This window comes from Hakea prostrata, chromosome 8, assembly GCF_041222555.1.
Source record: "Hakea prostrata isolate BN-2017 chromosome 8, UWA_Hpros_2, whole genome shotgun sequence".
Classification (NCBI taxonomy): Eukaryota; Viridiplantae; Streptophyta; class Magnoliopsida; order Proteales; family Proteaceae; genus Hakea; species Hakea prostrata.
This window is the reverse complement of record NC_142607.1, coordinates 2,630,011-2,642,391: the sequence shown is the minus strand read 5'-3', so window position 1 is coordinate 2,642,391 and position 12,381 is coordinate 2,630,011. Positions and strand designations below refer to the sequence as shown.

At 36.5% G+C, this 12,381-nt stretch overlaps 2 protein-coding genes across 4 annotated transcripts in view; one reads left to right on the top strand and one right to left on the bottom strand.

Annotated features, from left to right (window-relative positions):
- Positions 1-5,199, top strand: part of LOC149006243 (uncharacterized protein At2g33490-like) — a 34,600-nt gene extending 29,401 nt beyond the window's left edge. Inside the window, exon 11 of one of the 3 annotated variants that reach the window (XR_016175102.1) lies at positions 4,203-5,199. Coding sequence is in view for 1 of the 3 variants with exons in the window: in XM_089166036.1 (XP_089022162.1) it covers positions 4,203-4,219 (17 nt within the window). In the remaining 2 variants the exon portion in view is untranslated. The remainder of the gene's footprint in view (positions 1-4,202) is intronic. The other 2 variants (XR_016175101.1, XM_089166036.1) reach the window with 2 other exon arrangements.
- A 2,443-nt stretch (positions 5,200-7,642) lies between these two features.
- LOC149006242 (putative serine/threonine-protein kinase At1g54610) lies at positions 7,643-10,782 on the bottom strand. Its single transcript, XM_089165373.1, has 4 exons — positions 10,411-10,782; positions 10,042-10,332; positions 9,267-9,584; positions 7,643-7,927 (listed from the first exon to the last, which is right to left on the bottom strand). Exons 1-4 carry the CDS (start codon positions 10,780-10,782, stop codon positions 7,643-7,645), a joined length of 1,266 nt encoding a protein of 421 aa, XP_089021499.1.
- Positions 10,783-12,381: the final 1,599 nt, after the last annotated feature.

Sequence of the window (12,381 nt, the reverse complement as noted above, 5' to 3'; positions counted from 1 at the left end):
GTGATTCTAGACTCTTAAGCAAGAATCACGAGCCTCTTCTACTAGTTCTTCATCTCTCCTCTTCTTCTTCTTCTCTCTTTTCTTTGTTCAAGTACAGCTGCTGTTTTGATTATTTAATGCTTGTTTTCTAACATGGTATCAAAGCAAGTTTAATCAACTTAGGGACCGTTTTCTCTCTCTTGGCTGCCCAGTTTTTTTTTTTTTTTTTTTCTTATCTAGGGCAGCCCCAACCTTCACTGCAGTAATTGTGCATGGCTGTCCTTCTTCTTTAACTTTTGAAGCACCAAGTATCTATGTATTAATACTACAAAAAGACCCTAAGCTTTCTGGGTATATATCTACCTATTTGATTCAACTGAGGCTGCTACTACCTTTTTTTTGTGTGCAAATCTGAAATTCAATTTGCACTATACTGATGTCTTGGGATTCCTCTTGATTCTTGCAAAGATATGCCCATAATTCGGATTGCAAGACCTAAGTGTTGTCTTCCATTGTTTGGGCTATAAGTTTAGTTGCAAGTCGTATACTAGTACCCCTGTTTCATTGAATTTCTCTCTTTTGAAAAATTCTGCTACTACCTTCTTGCTTTACTACTTCTTCTGTTGTTTATTTCAAAATCAAGTTTAGTCTTCTTTTTATCTAATACTTCTACAAAGACCTAGAGGACTATTTTTCCTTCATATCGAGATTTGTTAGAGTTTCAAATCTAGCAGAAGTTTGCTGCTATGGTTCGAGATCTGATATTATCTGCTCCTGCAGGAACTGTTATTGCACTTCTTCCGAGTGGATTGCTGCAGCGACTACTGCAATTTTGAGATTCCAAGCTGGTTCAATATTTTTTTCCTGATCTAATTTGCTCCTGCCTAAGGGTTAGCGGTGGTCCAAAATTTTTTTCCCCCTTGGTGCATGAGACTGTCCTGTGAGATGATTTTCTGCTGCTTGATTAACTTTATTGGTGAATAATACACTGCTCATCATTAATTGTCCACGTGTAATGCTACACGTGAGGGGGAGAATGGTACCTTATTCTATATCTACTCAAGATGTGCTGATGGATATTATTTGTGAAGATCTTTGTCCTCAACTTGCGGCATTTTACAACGATATCATTACATGTCTTTACCCATACTGTCTTTTACCTTACCTACTTGGTCCGCAATAACCTATACTGTCTTTTACCTTACCTACTTGGTCCGCAGTAACCCATACTGTCTTTTACCTTACTTACTTGGTCCGCAATAACTTATACTGTCTTTTACCTTATCTATTTGGTCCACATTAACTCATACTGTCTTTTACCTTACCTACTTGGTCCACAGTAACTCATACTGTCTTTTACCTTACCTACTTGGTCCACAATAACCCATACTGTCTTTTACCTTACCTACTTGATCCACAGTAACTCATATTGTCTTTTACCTACCTACTTGGTCCGTAGTAACCCATACTACCTTACCTACTTAGTCCACAGTAACCCATACTGTTTTTTACCTTACCTACTTGATCCACAGTAACTCATGTTGTCCTTTACCTACTTACTTGGTTCGTAGTAACCCATGCTACCTTACCTATTTGGTCCACAGTAACCTATACTATCTTTTACCTACCTACTTGGTCCATAGTAATCAATATTGTCTTTTGCCTACCCATATTTTACATGTTACTTGCCTTCTTGTGAAACATTTATATGGACATTGGAGTTGCAATTTTAAAGATTAAGCGTGGATATTTCTCCCTACTACCGGCATTACGTGGATAATGCCTTTTGCCTACCTACTACTTGCCTTCTTATGAAGCATTTATATGGACTTTGAAGTTACAATTTTGAAGATTTAGTATGGATTTGCTCCCTACTACCGGCGTTATGTGGATAATGTCTTTGATCCTGCTATACTTGTGGACTTTGTTCGTCTTCAACATCGTCGATTGTTCTCATTATTGGATGGTTCTTTGGACATGAAGAATTAAAGTTTTTTTAAGGTGGTGTTGATTATCTTCTTGGTGAAGTTTTTTAGTGTTTATCGACGTCTACTATTGCTACACGATTCAAGATTGGTGCTACCTTTCAAGTTTATTCTTATTATGCAAGCTGAAGTTTTCTTTGTGTACACTCCAGCTTGAGGGGGAGTGTTGAAGTATATGCACTTTGAAATATTTACTGTTCACGGTACTGTTCACGTGAACAGTAAAGTATGATATTTACTGTTCACGGTACTGTTCACGTGAACAGTAAAATCTGTTTGTATGATGTTAGTGATGCTTCTCTACTTTCTATTTCTAATGTAGGAGTCTTGCTACATAAGTTTTGGGAGTTTCTAAAAAGCATAGTTTCTATTTTGGTGGTAGTTTCTATTTTCATAACTTTCTATTTTAGGAGTTAGGAAGTTACTAAAGCTGTAATATTTTGTTTCATTTTTCTAGAGGACAATTACTTGTCTCTCAAGTTGTATTAGATTCATTAGAAGCTATAAATAAAAGTGCTCTGTGATTCTAGACTCTTAAGCAAGAATCACGAGCCTCTTCTACTAGTTCTTCATCTCTCCTCTTCTTCTTCTTCTCTCTTTTCTTTGTTCAAGTACAGCTGCTGTTTTGATTATTTAATGCTTGTTTTCTAACACCATGAAGAGTAAGTTTGGACAATGATAGAAGAAAATAGTATTGAAAAGCAGAAACTAACAATAGCACCCTGAAACCACAGCAGTGAAACAGCGGAAGACTAGATGAGGAAGAGCTGGTGACCGCTCAGCTGTAGTAGCACCCTGAGCCTTCAATTTCAAATCTATATGCAATTTTCATTTTGACCTATGCTGCAATTGGGCATTCAACCACCATGATTTCAGTTAAGCACAGTTAATGAAAATAACACTGGAAGCTACAACAATCTGTTCTCTCTTCAGAAACTAAGACTTTTGAAAGAAAAGGGAAAAGAATGCTACTTGGTTGGCTACTTGGTTGGTTGTATGGCCAGCATGGCTCCTGCTCCCTAGATGCAGAACCCCTTGTGTGCAAGGAAATTACTGTACTGCCACCTTAGAAAAGAGGGAAACCCACCCAGATCAATTCTTGCCCATGCACTCCCATTGGCCAGCGTGTACATGGAGGCTTTAGAGACCCCATGTTCTCTCACCCAGAAGAGAATCCACTTGTAGATGTCTGTGATGTTAATTCTACCATTGAACTGAGTGTTCCATCTATGGAACTATCATATTGTCTATCTGCTCCATTTTTGCGAGAGTCCGTTTCCATCAGCGAGTGTAACATCTGTGGAACTATCAAATTGTCTATCTGCTCCATTTTTGCGAGAGTCCGTTTCCATCAGCGAGTGTTCCATCTGTGGAACTATCATATTGTCTATCTGCTCCATTTTTGCGAGAGTCCATTTCCATCAGCAAGTTTTACTCGTATCCTGTGAAGAAATTTTCGAGTTGGTATCTCATTCCAATTATGGTTTAGTCAGTTCCTCGAAATTATATGTTGCAGACTTGTCAAAACAGTAATAAACACATGGTGAGACCAAGTTTTTGTTCTGGAACTTTATTGTTCCATGGTTTTATTCTGTAGATATGCTTGTGCTCACTTCTACTGCTGATCAACTCCTCGGAGCCATCCTTGGGGCTCTCTGGGTCAACCTTTCACTTGGATGTCTCTCTCTCTTTCCTGTCTGTTTTTCTCTCTATTTGCATTTCAGGATATCTGTAAGTATTGTGGTGGCCTTCATGTTCTGCTTTTGTGATATCCTACTGAAATGCTGAACCGGTGATTAAACTTCATATTTCTGTTGCTTTTTCTGACATGGCATTTTGAGTTTGAGACTTCTATAATCTGTTTTAAATATGGTGTTCCTGTTACAAATGGCATTGTCCATGTTGATGGAATCATAGCCAGCGGTTCCCAATTTGAACACTTCCGTTTTTCAAATAGTATTTATAAGTTAGGTTTGAAGAACAGCAGCTTTGAAGAATCGTGGTCACAGACTCACAGGGTGCTACTACAGCTGGGGGGCCACAGTTCTGATAAATGTGCCATATTCAGGGAAGTCCCTGTGTTCTATCCAAGGGGTGTAGAATGATTTGTATGCAGCCCCATTTGCTAGAAATAAGCATTGATTTATTTTTTTCAACTACATTCTTTCCTGGGATATCACTGTCTTGAGTTCTTGACCATGAGCTACACAATCATGACTTGTGGTCTTATGGGTGCAGATGAAGATTTGATTTGATATACACCGTATGCTGCTTTATGTGATTGGTTGGTTGGTTGGTTGTTCTCACATGCCTTAGTTATTCCAGTACAAGATCGCTGCTCGTCTCATGATGGGGTGAGGTTGTGTAAATGTAAGTGTATTGTTTGGATTCTCTGCTGCTTTTCAGAATTGGCATTGATTGGAATTTAGCGGAAATGCCGTGAATAAAACCACTGTCAATCAATTTATAGAATTTTGTAAAGAGAGAACATCAAATGTTATTTCAGATATTTTCCTTTTTCTAGTGTTCACCAGAAATGAATCTGGGAAATGAGAATAGTTGTTTTTCAAGAGCTATCTGTAGAATTTACAAGCATTGATGGCTGTTAAAGCCGTTGCTTAATTGTAAGCATTGTCGAGCACCAATGGCATTGGATCTTATGTTGTGAAAGTAACTAAAACAGACGCAACATTAATGTAATTCCAGACTACTATCTTCCAGTATCGTAGCATGTCTAATATTGTTCTTCTCTTCCCAGTTTTTGGGTTGAAAGGTAGTTTGTTGTGTTTGTTAAATCAGCGCTTTTATGGATGACATGAAGACAAGAATTTGCCAGGAATGACAACGGTGAAGCTACAAGCTTTCATCGCCAGCTCCTTCTAATTTGGCACACGCTTAAAACAAAACGCCTCGTCCAAGTGACAATAGGTATACCTCATCTAACATTGGAGTTCGATGTGTTTTCTTCATGAGGATTACACTACTCTCACAAACATCAATCCAATAATTGAAATAACCAGATAATTGATTAAAGCATCACATGTCCCCATGAAATACATCAAGAGCTTCACAGCAAAACAGAGAGGAACTGGATAGAAAAAGTTCAAAATCATAAAGAAAGAAACAATATTCCTACCATCAAAGGATTCTTTACAAAATTCCTACCATCAAAGGGTTGTTCAGTTGGTAATGATTACCCAAAACCATCTCCCTCTCATTTTGTCTTCTCACGAAAAACCAGGGCACTCCAGTGATATAATCCCGTCATCGGAATGCCGGAGCTTCGAAGGTGAGTGATGAAGAAGAAGAAAATCTTTCTTATCTAACGTAATCGATCATGACACCTTTTGCTCTTTGTTAAAGTGCTTCTCTCCTTGCCCTCTCTCTCATTTGCTCTTCTCTCCATGTTTGTCTCTCTAACCCGATAATTTCTCATCTCTGACAGCTCTATTCGTTCTCTCTTGTTTCGTTCCTTGATGTCTTCCCTTCACCAGATCTCGGATATGGCCAGAACAAGACCAACAACCGGCGACGTTGGATTCATAACCGGAAACAAAGATTGATCACTTCAACAGGTTGCTAGATTCTCTCTTGCTCATAGTTTTCAACAAGATCGGAGATGTCAAAGCCTTGGGTTGTTGCTGTGTTGTCTCTTGTAGATTCCATGGCTTGGTTCCTTAGGTCGACAATGATGTGATTCGAGTAGATTGTGTCATCTTCGACGACGATGATACTTTTGTAGCTGCTTCTGCGGATAAGAACTATGGCGTCTTCTCCAACTTTTTTCGATCATCACCCACCTTTGAAGCTCCGGCGTTCCGGTGACGGGATTATGTCACCAGAGTGCCTTGGTTTCTCGTGAGAAGACAAAATGAGGTAATCGGTGGATGAGGGACTTGGTTTGTAAATTAAAAAAATTTCATCCTTAAAATGTAAAAGAAAAAATTAGGGATAATTACTATTACCCCCTTATACTTTGGTTTTATTACTAATCAAACCCCCTTCTTTGTGAAATTACTATTGTCCCCCTCACTTCTAAAGGTGTTAAGTGGCTATTAACATCAAATATGAAATTTTTATTTTGCCCTTAAAATTAAGAAGTAAAAAATATGGCATTGCCCTCATTTATAAAAACTATTGCATGTCAATTATATCCTTAAAATCTTATATTTTATAATTAGTTTTGGATTTGGTGAGACCACATACTTATGATTGTTGAAACTTTCACATTCCACTTAAATTTTTCATAATTACCATGATGGAAGTTTTTCAAACAAATTAGCATATAAGATCTAATTGATAAAAAATTTGGTAACATACATAATGATCAGCATATATTAGGTGATTTTCAATTTTCAGCTTTGAATTAAATTTGATATTTCTTAATAAATTAGTTTCTATCTTTCCTTTATTTGGTGATTTATTTTTAGAGAAAAAAATCACATATTTCCTTTATTTGGTGGTTTCTTTTTAAAAAAGAAAAGTGAAATCAAAGTTAATTTTTTCCTATTAAAGGTAGTATTATAACTTGAAAAAAGAGCAAATAAGTAAAAAGATAATTGTACGGTTATTTTTGGGATTTTAAAAAAATATATAGATACCACATCATCAGTAAACTGACGGAGCTTAACGGTAGGGGGCATTAGTGATTGTTGACAAAGTTAAAGGTTGGAATAGTAATTTTAAAAAGTATAGGAGATAAAGTAGTAATAAAACCAAAGTACAAGAGGGCAACAATAATTATCCCAAAAAATTAATATTTACACATAAACCTTCCTTGTTAAAATCTAACCATTCGTTTAAAATCGATCACATGGCGAAATCACACCCGCCTGCTGCTGCCGCAAATAATAGTCCCCAACCCTTAGATATAAAGCAAAATTCCGAGCAGTTTACTCCAAACTTGAAACTTGTGCTGTCAACTTATTCTTAGGATCCATGAGAAGCCCTCTGTCACTTACCAATCTGAATCTGAAGCTTCAGCTTTACCCTTATTCTTAGCACCCAAAATGGTATCATCTGCCCATCTGTTGGATGGCCAGTCAAAATATGCAGAGCTTCTTGAGCCATCTGAATACACAATGTCTGTGGCCTTTTGGTCAAAATATGCAGGGTTTCTTGGGCGATCTGAATACACACTAGTACTGTCTGTGGCCTTTTGGTAATATGCAGGGTTTATTGGGCAATCTGAATACACAATGTCTGTGGCCTTTTGGTCAAAAGCTGAAGAAGTAGATGGAATTGCTTGGCCACCCCAATCATCAGCTCGGACTTTCGTTTTTATGGCCTTTGATTTCCCCTTCCCCTTCAGTATCTTTTGCCTAAATAGGAGGGAGAAAAAAACACAAACAATTTTGTGTTATCATATGGCCAACACCACAAATTAATACCATAATATGAAGAAGGAAAAAGGTAGACCTTTCGGCTGCTTCAATCCTCCGTTTGTTGAATGATTCCGTTGAAGGATACTTTGGTAAGCTTGATGGTTCACAAGCATAAGGTTCAGTGGTGAAGAACTGCACTCGAACAGTAGAATAATTAACTACATAGCATCATGGATATCCCAATGAAGAAAAAACTGCTTGCTTGGTCAGCCCTTGTTCAAAAATGGTTTCATTACTGATATTGACTCCTACAGTTCACCGCTAGAAAATCTCATACAAAACCAAACATCCATTTTAGGAATTTAGAGGAACACAATAGGATTTATTTGTCAAGGAAACTGAACCACTCACATCACTATTCAGAGCATCAGTTGCTGTGCCTCGTTCATCTGGATCAATCGAAAGAAGCGTTTCAATCAAAGCTATGGTAGCAGGTGGGAAGCTTTCGAAAGTTTCAGCTATACACCGTCTGTATGTTTGTCTTGAATTAATAATAGTATTCTTTGGAAACTTGTATTTCTGCCAGTATTCCTCTGATGGAGGACCACATAACTTATAAATTTGATGCAACTGTTCCACCTAAGCATGAAAACAATCATGAGGGAAGCAAAACAAAACTAGAATTATAAACATCAAGAAGTGCAGCAAGGAGTCAAGAAACTCATATATCATATATAACTGTAGCATTTTGAAATAGAATATAGCACTAAAATAAAAGTGTGGAGATTTGTAAATGTAATTGATTGTGCATTTTGCTTAGTATATAAAGAAGAGGAGAGTTTCGCTCTTAGTGTAGGTCTTCTTGCTATTTATTGTGTGACTAATACTATGTATGGACCAGAATTTCAGACGGATTTCAGTTTGATCTGATTCTAATTTGGCAGCAGATATCATGAAAGACAATGTCTTATGTCAATGGTTTGTAGTGTATTTGAGAGTGCAATCCTTCAAGTATGTACTGTGTTTGACTTATGCTACTTTCGAGCATGTTTAAAGGAAGTTTAATCAGTCTTGTAGATTATTTCATGTGTTCCACCTGGAATGGAGGAGCTCAAAGGATTAAAATAGAGTGGATAAAGTGAAGAGTTGCGTTCAAAGTGCGGTGGTTAGTGTATTCCTCTAAGGCATGACGAAAATTTTAAGACTGTCATACTTCTCATTTTCATGATTATGCAGATAATTCCTAAATGCTGAATTTTAAATCTACTTGAAACCAATGTCTGTTCCCAATAATTATCCTCTTCGCCGAAGGATGTCGTCCTTCCATCTGCCCAAGCGGCTGGATGGATGACACATGGTCTGGGCAGATACCAAGCAGCCACATGTTGTCCATCCAACAGCCTGGGCGGATGGGCAGCAATATCCATGGGTATATAGGATCTAGATTCAGTCTGTTCCTCACCATAAATGGTAATAAAATTTGCATGAAACAATTTGTACCATATAAAGGGATATATAGGGCATTCCTATGGGTGGTAAAGGAATGAAAAAACTGCTTATTTATGAGTTGGAATGATCCTATGACTCTACCACCAAAAGCAACACCTCTAGTTGATCAAGACTTCCAAACAATAGGACATCCAACTACATGCTATAGAAATATACATAGTTTAATTTGTCAATTGTTGCATGCTCGATTAGAAAGTAGCTCATCTGGTTGTATACCCACATTGCTACACTCGTGATCTTGTACATAAAATGGACAATAGAAACATGCATCAATGTAGTGCAATGAATATAGCACTATGAGCCTATGAAAATAGGTAGGTTTTAAGATATTTTATTCAGAATGCAGACCAGAAAGAAACTATGGTTATGCTTCAGAAGTCCAAGAGTTTGAGATAAAACAGAAAAGAACATAAAACTAGTCCAAGAGTTTGAGATAAAACAGAAAAGAACATGAAACTATGAAATATACCTCTGTTAGCCCTTGCAGTAATGGTCTCCCAATAAGTAATTCACCTAAAATGCAGCCGACACTCCAAAGGTCAACACCAACACCATAATGAGTTGCTCCTAGTAAAAGTTCAGGGGGTCGATACCAAATCGTAACTACTTTATTAGTCATTGGTCGCTGATGATTCGGATCATAAAAAGTAGCCAGTCCAAAATCAGCTATTTTAAGATTTCCTTCATCGTCAACAAGTAGATTTCCACACTTGATATCGCGATGCAAGACACCTTGGTTGTGACAATACTCAAGGCCGGACAACAATTGCTTCATATAGCATTTGATCTGCCCAAAGACACAAAACAAAGACACAAAACGAATGTCTAGAAGTAAGAACATCATCTCACTATAAACTTAAGATTCACAATGTACTGCATCAGACAAAACCAAGATGGGCATGCTAGAAATATGAAAGCTTTCTTAATTACAGCAATAAACATCAGTTTGACTGATGTATCTTTTACATAGAAAGCAAGTTTAAATTCAACTAAATTTAGAACGGGTTACCTATGTGACAAAGAAAGAAGAGCATCCAGATAACATCAATAAAAAATTATAACATTTTAATGCAATCAGAGACTAATAGAAATGTTCTGCTCCTAAAACTGCCAAATATAATATTATTTGCCCTAATTAGTAGAACTTAGCATTTTTTTTCAGCAACATCGGTAATCAAATTGAATTCGTTCTGAGTTCTGACAGAGACACATGTAGAGAACCAAAATACAGGAATACTGCCTACCTGTGGCTCCGTGAATTTGACATCCGGGCAAGCTGGGAGGCGATCAAGATCATGTTCCATATATTGAAAAATTAAATAAAGACTTTCGTCACTTGCTCTGGAAGCAGCGAGACCTTCCAATTTAATGACGTTGTCATGATCAAGCTTTGCCAGAATACGAATCTCCCTGATCATGAATTCGATGTTATCTACTCGTTCTAAACTATTAAGACGAACTTTCTTCAGAGCCACAATCTTCCCTGTAAAGCGATCTATAGCTTTGAATACATTGCTATAAGTTCCTTGCCCAACCTGAAGATCAATAGAGCATTAGCCACGCTAATATGAATACACAATTCCTAATTGCAAGATATATTATAAAATACCTACCTTGTAGAGCTTCTTGAAACTATCACTACATCGAAAACTCCAAAACTCGGTTGGATTGCCAAAGGCGGCAATGAGCCAATCTGGCCAGTTTTCTGGAGCACAGTAAGCTGGAAGTATCCTGGATGTAGGCCTCTCCAGATGCCTTGGATGAGGAAGAACATCGTTGTTGGTCTGGTGGATCCTCTCACTGTCGTGATTCAGCTCGGATTTAGGCCTCTCCAGATGCCTTGGATGAGGAAGAACACCGTTGCTGGTCTGGTCGATCCTCTCACTATTGTGATCCTGCTCGGATTGAGGTCTCTCCAGCTGCGTTGAATGAGGATTTTCGCTGCTGGTTTGGTGGATCTTCTCACTGTGTCCGCATCTGCGCATTTTACTGAGAAGTTTTTTTAGTGAGAACTTCATCCCTAACTTTCCAAAAATTCAAGAAACTACTTCATTCACTCTAGCATTTAATTCTTCGAAAAGAAGAATTCTCTGCTTCTCTATACTGTAATGCTTTACAGGAGAGGAGAAGAAGAATCGCGTCTCCCAAAAATGGTTATGTTTACAGGAGAGGAGAAGAAGAATCGGGTAAACAAATTACGAGTGATTTCTTACTTTCTACTCGCAAAAATGGTTATGTTTACAGGAGAGGAGAAGAAGAATCGATTTCTTACTTCCTTCTCGCAAAAATGGTTACTGGGAGTGGACTTGGACTTCTAAAATCTAACGAGACCAGAGAAGAGAGATGAAAGAAGTTGGAAACCGCGAACCAGAAGGCGACCGTTTGAAGGTTTGAAATTTTATTTCTAAGTCAATTCTCTCCAAATTATAATTTACAGCAAGAAAATTACATATGGACCCCTGGTTTTACAATAAATTACATTTATATCCTTATAAAATTCAAAATTACAAAAACACCTCTCAAAGTTAACACCCTGAAATTTAGAGTAACTTACACACCCCGTATCTTTGCAAACAGTTACGTCTACACACTGTAATTTTTTTGGTACAATGACCATGGCGGAGCCACGTTGTGGCCGGGGGCCATGATCCCCGGATCTTTTTAAATTTGAAAGACCCCCATATTTTATCGTTATTTCTCTCATTTTACACGTGAAATCCCACGATATAGATGTTATTTTTAATTATTATCTAATGGTTATCATTATATCCTTAATTTTAAGAAATAAAATGTTAAATTTTAATTGAAAACTAATTCACAATCCATGAATTTATCTCTATTTATTCTCTCGTGAATCTCCTATTTTATTCTCTATTTTTTTTTCACACATCTCAAATTCTAAAAATATTGGGTGGTTAACAGACATTGGAGTTTTCCTAAATCTTCTCCACAATTATCAAGTATTCACTCTCTCTTTCTCAAATTATTCATCTTTTTTTCACACTCACGATTTTTTAGTATTCTTTTCATAAAACATAATTTTATTATTATTATTTTGTATTTTGTTGTTCTTTCTTTCTCTTAAAATTTTGATTATACTAATGGCAAGTTAAATCTAGTTAGAATTCAGCCATTGATTTTATCAGATCTAATCATAATCATTCATTTTTTTTAATCCTTAACCTTTCTCTTAAAACTTTATTTCCTTTTAATGGAAATTTAAATCTCGTTTCATTAGAATTCAGCTATTTTATCATATCTAATTTAAATTTGAAGTTTTATTAATTGGATGTTTAAATTTTTTGTCATTAATATTATTAGAACTAATCAGAATCATTGAATTTTTTTTACTTAAATTTATGATAAGTTGACTGTTTATTCCATATATAGTTAATAGACTTCAAATATACATTTTTTTTCCTATAATTTCTCCCATAATTTTTTTTCCAAATTTTCTTTCGTAATTCTTTACATTTTTCTCCCACAATTTTAGCCTCTATGCTTTATTTAAATAGATTTTTTATAATTTATTTATAATTATGTTATCTATATTTTTGTCTTCTTATTAATTTACCTAAATTTTT

Bases quoted from the DNA above. Each gene is read 5' to 3' on its own strand.
- LOC149006242 (XM_089165373.1), bottom strand. From the start codon at position 10,782: ATGCGCAGATGCGGACACAGTGAGAAGATCCACCAAACCAGCAGCGAA. The intron at 10,333-10,410 runs GTAGGTATTTTA...ATTGATCTTCAG, and splicing joins GTTTCAAGAAGCTCTACAAG to GTTGGGCAAGGAACTTATAG. The intron at 7,928-9,266 runs GTATATTTCATA...TTTCATGCTTAG, and splicing joins TACTGCAAGGGCTAACAGAG to GTGGAACAGTTGCATCAAAT.